The 13,753-nt window shown below is 41.8% G+C and overlaps 1 protein-coding gene across 3 annotated transcripts in view; it reads left to right on the top strand.

The window, feature by feature from the left end:
• Positions 1–11,702, top strand: part of ccdc85cb (coiled-coil domain containing 85C, b) — a 33,471-nt gene extending 21,769 nt beyond the window's left edge. Inside the window, exons 2-7 of one of the 3 annotated variants that reach the window (XM_025057012.1) lie at positions 3,582–3,661; positions 4,329–4,370; positions 7,561–7,665; positions 10,161–10,253; positions 10,438–10,536; positions 11,598–11,702. In XM_025057012.1, coding sequence (XP_024912780.1) covers positions 3,582–3,661; positions 4,329–4,370; positions 7,561–7,665; positions 10,161–10,253; positions 10,438–10,536; positions 11,598–11,687 — 509 coding nt within the window. In that variant the 3' untranslated portion in view covers positions 11,688–11,702. The remainder of the gene's footprint in view (positions 1–3,581; positions 3,662–4,328; positions 4,371–7,560; positions 7,666–10,160; positions 10,254–10,437; positions 10,537–11,597) is intronic. The other 2 variants (XM_008312750.3, XM_008312749.3) reach the window with 2 other exon arrangements.
• The last annotated feature ends 2,051 nt before the right edge of the window (positions 11,703–13,753 follow it).

Here is a 13,753-nt window from a genome sequence, read left to right as displayed (position 1 = left end):
TCACTTGACTATTAATCACAGAATTCATTAGATCAACGGTAGTTCTGTTCTTTCCGTAGTCCACCCACAGTTTTGGAAGCTCTAAGCAGCTTCCCATTGTTGAATAAAATCATTGTTATATTTCTACTTAGTTCTAAAGACCTGTAGCTTTTTCACTGCTTGGTGTAAGAGCTGTGAGGAAGAGAGAAGAGGAGGTAGTAGAACAGACTCTAAAATCGTCTCTCCTCTCTCCAGCATGGGCTGTCAAAAGGGGGGTGACAGGCTGGTCTCACCCCGCAGATCTGCTCGGCTGTGTTTAGTGTCGCGTGTAGGTGTCGAGATGCTTGGTGCATGGAGTGCGTTCTTGTGAATGTTCCAGCAGCAGATTTCAGTTCTTCAGTGTGTGATGTTGAAGTGATGCCATAGAGATCATCACATAAGCCTCTATTTCAGGGGTCTCCAACCTTTTTTCCTCTCAGAACTACCTTTAATTCAAAATAAAACTGGTGGAGAGCTACTCATGTTGTGTAACATTTATTTTCATAGCTCAATTTCAACAAACAAATTCAATATATACAATATATTACTGTCCACATATCACATTTTGTATTAAATCATCACCAAAATATAATAATAATATTAATATAATTAATTATAGTAATCGTTATAATAATAATTTTATTATTATTTCTGTTGTTGTTATTAATATTATTTTATTATTATTGCTGTTGTTTGGCAGCGAGGTAGTCCACAAAAAACATCCACATATTCAGAGCCCAGTATTGTTCCTCCATTTTGACCAAATAAGCCGTTCTTAATTTATTATGTTCTTATGTTTTATTTTCTGCATAATGTCGCCGTCTTCTGGCGACATTGCAGAAACGCGCAGAGCCGACTGCACTCTACAAGTGTTTGACAATCGTCATGACAGATAAAAACGCAGCATTCAAGCTGGATGGTAGCGAACTTAGCTGTTTTAGCTACGCGGATATTAAACAGTAGCGATATTAATAAATGTTCAGATATAAACTTATTTTGAATCAATACATCATTATTTTAACGTTGTATTTCGTTTTTCTTCTATCGAAAGATATCTATTTCGTTCATGTTCCACAAGGGTAGGTTAGCGGAGTGACAAGTTCCGGCCAGAGGTTTGTCTGCACATCATGGCCCTCTGCTGACGAAAGAGAGCAACTGCAATTAATGTGCAATTTAAATTTTCAACAACAGATGATGTGCCATTGCGCATCGACGATTGGTTGTTGTGCGCGATTTAAATTTTCAAACAGAATATGATGTGCCATTGCGCATCGATGATTGGTTGTTGTGTGCGATTTAAATTTTAAACAGATTATGATGTGCCATTGCGCATCGACGATTGGTTGTTGATGACAAATATGGCCATACGTAACAGACGTGATTAGACACTCGATCGTGTCAGGGCCTTCTACCACGTCCGCTTATGTTGATGTTTTCTGCATGGTATGCCCTCTGCCGTCTGGAAAGTGCAATTGCACTCATCAACATCCAATTGTTGTTGAGCAGTAGCAAACCTTTGGCCGGAACTTGTTGTTGGCGGAGCTAAAACCAAACAACCGACCGCATTTCTTAATAAAATGTGTCACTCCGCTACCCTACCCTTGTGGAACAGGAATGAAATAATAATACTGACTTAAAACAGGTAACGTCTCAACCATTAATTACTTTGCTGCCGTTTAAAAGGTGTAGCTATAGCAGCTATGTTCGCTACATGCTACAACTCAAATGCTGCGTTTATATCTGTCACGACGATTGTCAAACACTTGTACAGTGCAGTCGGTTGTGCTTTTTTTTTTGACCTATGACGTCGAAATTCTTCAGAAAATGAAATGAAAAAAATTAGGTCAACCTAAAAATGCACAAGAGACAACACTTAAACCCGCGATTCTTCCAGTACATTAAGTCACTAATTAATTGTCAAAATTATAACATTAGTTAAATATTACACTTTTAATTAATTTGTGATACTTTCAAATTAAAAACAAATCATATTATGATCTGTTGGCTGTGTAAAGATAGTATAAAGATAATGTTATGTTAATATAATTATTCATATGGAGCAAACTAACAGTAACATAGATCTGCACTCCATTTTATTTATCAGGGGAGGAGACTTTTAAATTTTTTTTTATTATTATTATTTTTTTCATTTTCCATCCTTTTCCTCTTTGAGGCTTCTGCTTTTGTTTTTTGACCCTGTTGCTGATGACTGAAGGCTGAGGAACCTTCATACTAATCGGCTTCAGATCTTGGCCACAGGTCAGAGTAACAGATGAAACCAGATTAGAGTCTCACAGGGCAGGAAGAGAGGATTACCAGCCCTGGCTGCTTCAGCTTCAGTCAAACCACTGGTTAGATCTACAGGCTGAAGTCAAGGGTCTGAACACTACAGTTTGGATGTGTGTTTTCTGCAAGTGTTGACACTGGTGCAGTATTTAGAAAATACACAGCGAATGTTTATATATATATATATATATATATATAATAAATTATTTTTTGTCATCAGACCACAGATCCAGACTTCTTATTTAATCTTCCACCTCAGGTGTCAACAAAACAACCCGATGTGCCTCTTTGGACATCCTAGAGTTCAGGATACGTCTAGAGTTTCCTGTTTTCCTGTCATAGCAGAGACATTCTTTCATACGGCAACAGGGATAAAAGCCCTGGTGGCTTAGTGCTTTGTTTGTCTTACATCCCAGGTTTGACTTTCTTCACATTTTTGTACAAAGTCTGTGGGTAAAACTGAGGTCACTCTATCACGTCCTTGCATCAAGAATGTTTTACATTTTTTATCTGTGAAGCCTTGAGCAAAGAATTCTTGTCCGTGTACTTGTTAACATTCAACAGTCAATCACTCACTGCAGCAATCTCCTGTTTATCTCTGCTCCATCCTCGTATCTCTCTCCTCACACTCAGTCTTTCTGCGCCTCCTGTCAGAAATAAAACATTTGCGCAGCAGTGCGCTGCTGCTTTGATCTCCAGATAAATTAAACATGCCTTTTCTTTTCTTTTTCTTTTTTTGATAGCGAGCTCCGTTCAAACCTACTAAGTCAAACTTCTCTTCACACACACTCTGTCCCCGGTTTGAACTCTCCGACGTTGATTCATGTGGAGGCAGAATGCTGTGTTATCAGAATACGCAAAAGGCGGGAATTTCTACGAGGCACTTCTGCCCCGGTTTCGCTGTTTGCCACTTTCTCAGCATCTCACGTAACACAGGCATGCAAGAAAAGTGTGAACTGAAAATGGGAAACGAGCAAAGGTCAAAGCTGAGGCAGAGCGGAGCTAATCTGGGTTAGGGTCGGCTCGGTGCTTGACCTCTGGCTTTAGGGTACAGCGTGTTTTTAGCTGAAGTAGTTTTCACGGAACACAGGCCATTGGCTAAGAATGAACTAAAATTCTCACCGCTGCAATTAAATGATTTGAATATTCAGCCAGTGATTTAGTTGCGTAATGTTTTGTTTGTTACTGTTTTTTTTTCTGCTTCTACTAAAAAACCTGGTTTGACTTCCTTTTTTTTCAATGTTAATCATTTGTTTTATCTGCTCTCCTTCTTCCAGATTCCTCCTCTAACTACATCAGGCAACTGGAGACAAAAGTCCGCATCCTGGAGGATGATAACAACAAGCTTCTCTCACAGGTGAGGTTGCCATGTTCAGAACCACCGATGTACTTTTGGAGGTCACTCTGTTTTTCCATGTTTAATTAATTAGGAGTCAGTACGTTTCCTCTGCAAAGTCAAAACGTTAAGCCCCTGATGTGAACTGAGGGAGCAGAGCAGAGGAGAGGCCACTGTAGTCGGCCAAAAGGAGCGGAAAAAGCAGCGTGAAGTGACAGGAGAGTGCCTCCCTCCTCCCCCTCACCCCCACTCGCCCCACCAAGGTTGACCTTACGTTGACGTCTCTTAAATTTGGAGGTTGAAGTGCCGATTTAAATTGGAGTGGAGAGCGTGAGACGAGCGAGGGTGAATTTTTGGGTCAGGTTCACCTGGGGTTCACATGTCAGTCCTCAGAGGTTCCGCAAAAAACTCGAGCGGAAACGTCCATTTGTCTGGTGTCAGGCAGCCGAGATCTCAGTGGGATTTCCACAGTTCAGCTGCCATTTACTTGGATTTCCGTCTCCTCAGTTATCCCCCATCACGTTCACATCCAGACCAAGAGTATGGTATTTTTGAACTGATGTATATCTGTTTTATGTTTATTCCTGCCTTTGTTTTTTTTCAATATTTAACTTTGCATACACAAACACAACTTTTATTTTGAATGTTTTGTTTTTTTAATTTCCAATGTTTTTCCCCTTCTGTTTAGGCCCATAACCGATATAGCTTATCACAGATACAGACCAGAAAGGTAACTTCCTGAAATGCCTCTGTTTGCCGGCTTGACTTTGGTCAACCAGTTGACCTTTGACCTTTCCCCCTCTTTTATCTGTTTGGTGGTGGGGCTTCAAACATCTTTCAGCTGGGTGCTTTGGGTGTGTCCAGAGGTTAAAGACAATAAAGTCGATGTCTGTTTTTTTTTTTTTTTTGGTACCCTGTGACCAAAACCTAATGTCTGGTTGCTTAAATCTGCTGACAAAACAAATTGAATCAACTCTAATGAGACGTTGATGATCTGATCAGTCACTGATTCTCTATCAGTGACTCCATCCCAGACAGACGTAGACGTAAACAAACACACTAAGACAAACATGCACACTGACGACACGAGTGAAACCAGATCCAGATCTGGTCTCACTCGGTCACAGCAGATGCGTCACATTGCCAGTTGTGGTCAGTCATAGTTATAGTATTTGATCAGTTCACCCAGCATGTACTGTGTATTAATAACAGCTGTAAGTTCCTGGTTGGCGTTTTATAAATGCTCTGCTGTCCTGCTGTAATATGAAGTGATCTCCACACGGGACTCAGATGGTTTCCATCCTTGTTCTTACTGCACTGGTGACTGAGTGCTTTAATGTGTTTGGGTGCGTAAATCACATCTGTTTGTTCGGCCTTGTTTTGGGGATGCTGTGTGGGCCAAGTCATTCGAGATTTAAGGACTTGTGGGTAATGACTGATGTGATGTGAAATGTTACTTACACACAATTACAGTCTACAGATGACCAGAGTTGCTTAATGTTTATGTTTTTCAGTTGCTTTAATAGTGTGGACCACACCCCTCTATTCCTTACAATTTTGGAATCCAGATGGGATGGTCTGGTGGGCCGCAGCCGGCCCGTGGGCCACCAGTTGATGAACACTGGTTAAGGCTCTCGCCTCAGTGTGTTGCCTGCACTGTACAGACAAATAATATTGTTGTAACCGAATATCTATCACAATAATTAATATTGTTGAGGACATGTGCTATCTCTTTCTTGAGTTAGCCTCATACAGTCGTTGATTTGAGCAGAGGACCTCCCTCCTGTATGTACCTTGTATCTGAATGCTCTCAGGTAGGGTTCCAACCGCAGATTAGTTGCCCCAGCAGACACGTTACCTAACTTCCTGTGTTATGAAACTGCTCCAGTGAAACTGACGTTAAGCCTTGAGGAAACAATAGCCTTTTATCGCAGGAATGTCGACACTTTGAACAAACTTATCTGAGAGGAGTTTTACTGTAGTGTGCTAACAGGGGTAGGAGGTACCGACGAGTACGGTCTCACGGGAGATGTGAAGAAACTCATGTAAACACAATAAGAAATGCTCTGTGTGTGTGTGTGTGTGTGTGTGTGTGTGTGTGTACACACCTCACATAGGCGTGCAGGATGTTCTCTTGAACTTTACCCCCAGTGAGATGTCCTGTAACCATTAATTATGTGTTTAACCCGCTGGACTGTGAGACTTTCTCATAGGTTTAGCGTGAACAGTGTGCTCTCTGTGCGGCTGAAAATGAAATCATATACGTGCTAGAGTCGGATGACACCTCATTGGCCGAGCGCTAGATAATTGATGCCATTTTGTGACTTTGCTCTAATGTAGGGTTCACTGGACTGAATAATGACAGAGCCTGATAAACTAGTGTTGCGTTCAGTGACTAAATTACAACATCAGTGATTCAAATATGGTGCATGGTTGAGCCAATGAAACATGAGTGTCGGACACTGCCATTTAATACAATGGCTCTTTAATGTGGAGGAAGAAGACACAATTTTAGGTTAGGTTTGGAACGTGTAGTGTTTCACAGACTCTGCATCTTTTTTTTTTTTCAAAGTGACATCGCTGTTGCCCCCCATAAGTCATGTTGGAAATGATGCATGCCATCCACAGCTCCTTCCTGTCACAGCACAGAGCTTTGTGATGAATGGGCAGACGGCGGGTCCTCAGTTTTACCCTACAAGTCTGCCGAGTGCCAAGTTTTCCCAGGTGTCCAGCAAACAAATCGCTTTGTCAGTCTAAGGTCAAGGTCAACGCAGGATAGGATGCTGAACTCAGCGCAACCACGGATTCCTATTTTTGGGGAATATAAAGTAGCTGAAATCTTTATATGTAAAAAAGATAACTATCTGCACAAAGTGTATGATTTAGGAACAATGTTAGGAACCATCAGGGCGTGGCATTAGGATTCTTAACTAAACCCAGAACTGAGTCTGTGCAAAATGTATGGAGCGTGTAACAGAACGTGTAGCAGACGACACCGCGCGGTGGCCACACATTCATAGACGCGCAGCCACCGCTTGGCGTGTTATTTCTATCCCTAGTGCTCCCAGGCATCATGTGTGTTTACACACCGTCCCCGGCGCAAAGGGAACATTAGCGCGTGACATGATAAATGTCACGAGCCTACAGAGAGAGTGAGACGCTGGGCTGGTCATCGCCTTCAGGACCCAGTGGTCTTTTGCTGCTAATGAGGACAAATTACTAGAATGTCCAAAGCACTGTGTAATGTAGCCCCAGCACTTTCAAGACCTTTTCCAGAGAAAGCTACAACCTATAAAAGAATCATTGCTATCACGATGCTTGAAGCGATGATGTCAAAAAAAACAATGAAAAGGCTAGTGTTTTTTTTGTTATGAGATTCCAGAGGCTTCTTATTTTTTCCAGAATTAGAACTTAATATATCTGTAGTCAGCACATAAAAGCTCAACTTTTTAAGTCTTCACCCGTGCTTCGTGGCGAACAGGAATGTTAACGGAGCGTTTCTGAACTTGTACATTTTTCACACCTCTTTCAAAGATGGCAGAGGAAAAGAATGGGGTGTGATCCTTTTGAAGACTTGCCTGTACTTTATAAAAATACTCCACATGGCTGCGGTCTGTTTTGCACCCAAAGGCAACAAGACAAGTGTTGTTTTTGCGTGTGTGTGTGTGTGTGTGTTTAAAGAGTCTTCCTCAGAGCCTCCACAAATCTTTTGAAAGATTTTGGCCTTTCAAGCAGTGGTGAATTTCCCACAATGCTGTGGTTTATCAGCATGGTTGGGAACGGCATCAGTAAGTATAGAAGTGACGGACATAGATATAAAATGCAAATATCCTCATAATGTGTTCTGTGATTCTGTGTTCAGATAAATACTTGTGATTAATCTCCTGTCTTTGTATTTTTCTGTCCACTTCAATGTGCAGCAGTGTAACCCCGGCGACCTCCGTGCCCTGAGGAAAGGAATGACCCTCTACCACTCAGAGTCCCAGCTGTCCTCGCTGCCCCAACGCCAGGACACGATGCAAAGGGTGAGCAAATGCGAACGCATGCATATTAATAGAGTCCCGTCCTCTGGACGAAAAGTGAATTGCACCGCTTTATCTCTGACGCACAGAAACCAACGCGCGCTCGCCTCCCCGTGACGTCAGGAGAGGCAGAGATTGTCCGCGTGTCTCCGCTCTACACAAATGTGGTTATGTATAGAGACGGGGGTTTAATTGCGCACAGACTTTCACAGACTTAATTGCAGGGAGGACTGCACCGCTGCCTACGCTGAAATCGAGTCAAGTCAGCTTTAATTCACTTTACTGCTAACATTCCAATTATGCTCCCATCTGCAACTTTGCTCTCGCTTACATGACAGGATGGTGAACCGTGCTCACACAGGAAGAAAGAAAGAGCGGGGGGGGGATTAAAAAAAAGTGAGAGGCAAGAAAGGAAAATTAATAGGAGTGCAGCCCTCAACTACAGCCTGAGCACGCCCTCTGGAGTCTCTTCTAACTGAATAAGACCATAAAAGTAATGAGTCTACACAATCCAGAGCCGACCTTTGACCCTGCATGTGTCAGTAGATAATTTTCTCACTGCTTAAGGAAGGTCAGAGTCAGGCTATGTCACCGCACAGAGGACTAAATCTCCTCTGTCTGAAAAAAAACAAAGAAAATCAATATTACGCTTTTTAATTACACGCCCGGCGCGAGGCACCAGCAGACCAGCACCTTTTTAAGCTCGAGGGTCACACCACTGTCCCTGTGGAGGTCTGTGCTGCTCGATAATGTCCGTGAACCTTGATCCACTGACAGATCCCTCCCTCACAGGAGGAAGGATAAACCGCAAATTATCCTGACGGTCGCGTCCCTGCGTTTAATTTCTCACCACGGTGGCACATGAAAGAAGGTCACGATATTGAAGTGTGAATTTCGGGTCCTTGCAGGAATGATGCACGGCGTCATTTGCCGGTTGCGTCTAATCCGGGTTATGCTAAACCCAAAATCCACTTATAATGTATTTCCCATGTCCTTGGAAAAAAAGATTGTGCAGATGTAAGCATAAATATAATCCAAATGCTCACAGATTACGTTGCCGTGCCACATATAGATATTTATATCTATATGTAAGTGGGTTTTATACTGTGTGTCCTTAAAGTCCTTCAGCAGGGATGGAGCTTATCTATATTTCAATATGTAATATACACTAAAAAAGTATATATGAAGCTCTGAATGTTGCTTTGGAATTAAAAATAAATACACTTAAGGATATATAACTTGAGTTTTTCCTCAAGTGTATTTTTATATTTGGTTCTTTTGGTCTTCAGGCAGGGTTTCTGTATAATATTGTCTGACAGAAAACAAGTGACTAAGATGAAAAAAGAGAGAGGGGAAAAAAAAAGAATCTGAATCTGCACTCCAGAATAAAACAATTGATTCTGACAGCGTTCACTTTCCCTCCCACTCAAAACTGCAGGGCCTAAATCTGGCCTGTTTATGCAGGCGTGCCACAAGCATCTACACACCATACCAACAGTAAACAACGCTCCCAGCAGCCGTCTCTGCGCTGTCAGAGTCCTTTAGTGCCGAATGAACCGAGAAGTTCAGCACCGACGCTGAAGTCCTGACACTACTACATAGTTTCACAGAAGCGCACAGCAGAAGGAGCTGGGAGTGGTGGTATTTGAGTTCATGTGAACACGGGCTGCACAAGTGAGAAGCAAAAATGACCCATGAAAATAAACCTCAGGAGAGTTTGAGTCTATTTATGAAAAATATTCTTGGACTAAACATGAAATTAACTTATCTCACAACTGTTGACTTTCTTTTCCAAGATACAATCTGAGCAAAGATTTTAATAACAGTTCAGTAAAAATCAATCCGACCGCAGTCCTTATGTCCTGATGAGAAGCTCATGATGAAACTAATGTGTTAGGGGTGGTTTGCAGTGGGCTCATTATGATATTTTATCTCTTTGATATTAATTAGAATGGCCTGAATTTAGGGGACCACCATTACCATCAAATTGTATTTGGAGTGAGGGTGGGTGGGGGAGGAGGAAGGGGGGTTACCCAAGCTAACGGAGCCACAGAGCTGTGTATAATCAGGGTCCTGCCCTGATGCCAGGTTCAAATGAATGGTTCTATTGTGTGTCCCCGAGATCTGTGTCTGTCCCCAACAGTGAGCTTCTGTCTGGAACTAACCAGAGGGTGAGATGAGTCAAGCAAACAAGCCCACTCCCACCCCACCCCCACCCTCTTTCCACTTGTCCTTGTTCTTGTCTGGCCGACCAGAACCATCGCACACTCAAACCATGAAATATTCATCAATACATACGCTAGTTCTTAATTACTCACCAAGAGTAGTAGGAAGCTGTAAACGTACCTCTTTCAAAACATTCCAAATGACGCATGTGTCAATAATTGACTTTAATTGATCAGTGAACACAGTAAAGGTCTTTGTTAACATCTGGACTTCCAACTGTTTTTAACCTGAGCTAAACAAGATTTTTTTTTCTTCCTTTTTGCACTCTGTAGGGAACAGGTCGCCTCCCCACCAGTGAGTCCTCTCCTGCCACTGGATACCTGTCCTGTGTACAGAAGCCTGAGGCTGTGGTTCATGCCATGAAGGTATTAGTGTTAATAAAATAGGAATTTAGAAAACAAAAAAAAAACTTTTTAGGGGGCTTTTGTTGATACTGTTTAGATAGGTGTATATATATATAGAGGCCAGGCACTGGTCCAGGTCTTGTGGTTTTAATTAACTGTATATCCTTACAACTGATGACACATACTGCACTGTGCCTCCCTACAGGTGCTGGAGGTGCATGAGAACTTGGACAAGCAGGTTCCTGAGGAGTACGAGGATGACCTGAGTGAGAAAGAGAAAGCCATTGTGCGAGAGATGTGCAACGTAAGGGCCACACCTGTGTTCTACTTTTTGGCTTTTTTTTTACGGCTTCTGCCCTGCTGCTGTAAACAAAGGAACCTTATATCCATACTGAGCCTGTTTGTTCCATCTGTTGGTGTGTCTCCACATCAGTGTTTCCCAGCTTTGTTTTCAACCCAGGGTTTATTTAAAAAAATCCCTCAGACACACTATGAAACAAAAATGCACCTTAAAGTTTATGCAGTGAAATATAATGATTTTCTAGTTTCCATTTACTCACAAGTTACTTACTCAACTTTACTTGCCGTGAAACATGGGCCAGTTTAGTTGATTAGCAGACATATGGACAGGAATTGAAGAAAAGAGTTTCTGCTGCCACCTTGTGGAAGAATATTTATTCTGCATGTGTCTGTCATATGCCTGAAGACATGTTCTGCAGTAAATAAACATTAGCTCACCAACCAATACTGTGAATATATATATAACACACTTTGTGCCGTGTATAGATTTTTAATTAGCTATTTCCATCCAACTTCACTCATTTCTGGCCTAACTTCAAAGATTACATTTAACTGAAAGCCCTTTGTAGATGCATGAAGATGCATAATATTTTGTTGTGTGCAATTAGAATGTAGCTTTAAGGGGAAAGGGCACCCCCTCTCCCCCTGTGACCCAGCTTCACCCGCTCCAATCTTCTTCTCCTTTCACACTTCCCTTCATCTCTATCTTTCCCTGTCGCTGCTGAAAGGCCTGGTCTGGGATAAAAAGCTGTGCTGATTAGTGAGAAAAAGGACCCCAGTTGTATGGGCCCAGCAGAGGTATGTGACAGACCAGGAATCTGGGGAGTTCTACAATAGTACCTCTGTATTATGACCGGGGTCCCCTGGCTCCCCGGGGGCCCCTCTCCAATGTTCACAGAGACATGTCATCGCTCCAGAGCAGAGATAAAGAATAGATGACCATGGAGCTTCACTGTGTTGTGTACGCGCCTTCGCAGCTTAACGTCAGAATGCGACCGTTTGAAGTTGTTACAGCGGAGGTTTTTTATTTATTTAATTTTTACGTCAACTTGCTTCTGTTTGCAGGTGGTGTGGAGAAAGCTGGGTGACGCAGCAGGATCAAAGATGTCCGTCAGACAGCACCTCTCTGGGAACCAGTTCAAAGGACCACTGTAGTAGCTCAGCAGCAGGCAAAACAGACAGAGAGACAGATGAGGATCTGTGGTACCTCTACACACCTCCTGTTCCTGCAGGTCCCACACTGCACAGAGCTTCCTACTGCCTTTAGTAGAGACGGGAGACAAGACTGGACATTCAATAATAGTCTCTCATCCACCTCTGCCACTCTCAGAGTTTATGTGCGGACAACTGGCAGCTAGCTTCACTAATTCACCACTGTTCTGCTCCACAACAACCAGAGCATCTCTCTCTCTCTCTCTCTCTCTCTTTCTCTCTCTCTCTAACACACACTCTGTTGCTACGTTACATGAACCTAGCACTTCAGCATGGTTGCAAGCACAGGGCAGATTTGGCTGCCATGTTGGAATGTTTGTGTCATTTGAAGGCAGCGTGGTATCTTTAAATAAGTTTGGATAGCACTCCTTTAGAGAATCACATGTAGGTCCTCCTTCTCCCACCTAGTGGTAAAAAAAACAACAATAACATTAGCAGTAGCATTTTTAGGTGTTAACGACCCACTGTGACCTAGCGCATTTTGCTCAGACGTTTATGGATAATGAAGTCTAGAGATCACTGTTAACTTGTGTATATTATGTACAAAACCTCCTCACTGCTCCATTGGTATTATTTTGGATTTCATCTTTCTTTTTTTTTTTTTTGCATTTTAGCATGGCCATGTGATCAATAATCTAGTTTACTAAGCACACACAACCAGACCTGAAACAGGTGTTTACTTTTGGTGATGAACTGAATACTTTCTTCTTTTTTTTAAACAGATTAATTGCTGTAATCTATTCATGTTTTTCCCCGTCTTTTTTTAAGCTCTGAAATGTTGCAAAGCCATTTTTGGAATCAAATCATCTCAGTGATTTATTGAACAGATGCTTTTCTAACAATAAGTGTATGCTGTGTGCATGCTTGACAATCATTTTCTCAGGTTGGGAGAGCTGCAGCTTTTCCCAGCTGTGACTGTGAGAATACAGTACAGTGAGTCTGTAAAAGAAAGGAAAGCAGGAAAGGGAGCAATCGGTTCTCCTGCAGCTGTAGCATCTGCCTGTGAATCCTGTCTTTGATTCTTTCGGAAACCCTGATTACAGCATGGTTGGAGGTTGCTAAAGACGTTTGCTGAATCCAGATTAAAACTCGATCCCCATTCATGATAATGAATTCATCACCAAACACCGAGCCTTGATTTCAGTGTGGACAGCTTTTGTCAGCAGCTGTCCACGGTCATCACTTTCTATTGACGTTTTACATGGATTCAGCAGGTGTGTTTCTGCAGCATATGTTTTATAAAAACATATATTGTTCTTTTTCTTAGATTACGAGCGATAAGTCTTCCCTACAATGTCTTCTGAGTACACTAACCTTTAAACTAAGTATTTCTTGATGTCAGAATGAACAAACATTACTTGTCAAAGTATTTATTGCCAAGTCTATGATGGAGATAGGAGCGCCATGGCTGTCTGCTGAGTCGTTCTGAATTTGTCAGATTTACCCTGTACAGTTATCTGATGACGAAATGACTGACAGCTCGGGTTCTCCCATCCATAGTCGTATTTGTTCCAAATAGAACATTTCCGAGGCTGCCAACAGTCCACCTCTGGAATGGGCTATAAAATAATTAAATCAAAGTGTGGTTTATAAAAGTGTCCTATTTTTCTAGGAACCTATTTGAAGCCATCTGACCATTTAGAACACTTTAGACATGACATTTGTTTTGACAATGGCAAAGTTGTCAAGCATGGTGATTTGCATATATATATATAAATATATATATATGTATATATACATATATGTTTATACATATATATTTATATATATATATATAGTAAGGTGAACACTAAAGTGAACAATAAAGAGAGCCCACATTAACATGAATAATTGAGTTGAAATAAACAAAATTCAGTCTTTTTGAGTTGTTATCTTTATTATATTTCGGCCTTTGTCTTGTCCACAGCTTTACAGATGTTTCAGTAAAATGAAATCAGTAAAATGAGTACAATGAATCGGTTTTTTTCCCACCCCACCCCCTAGGGGGGGAGAGCAACCTTTTTTTATTT

Source organism: Cynoglossus semilaevis, chromosome 7, assembly GCF_000523025.1.
Source record: "Cynoglossus semilaevis isolate Cse_v1.0 chromosome 7, Cse_v1.0, whole genome shotgun sequence".
Lineage (NCBI taxonomy): Eukaryota > Metazoa > Chordata > Actinopteri > Pleuronectiformes > Cynoglossidae > Cynoglossus > Cynoglossus semilaevis.
The sequence above is the reverse complement of the archived record's forward strand: the minus strand, read 5'-3'. Positions and strand labels throughout refer to the sequence as shown.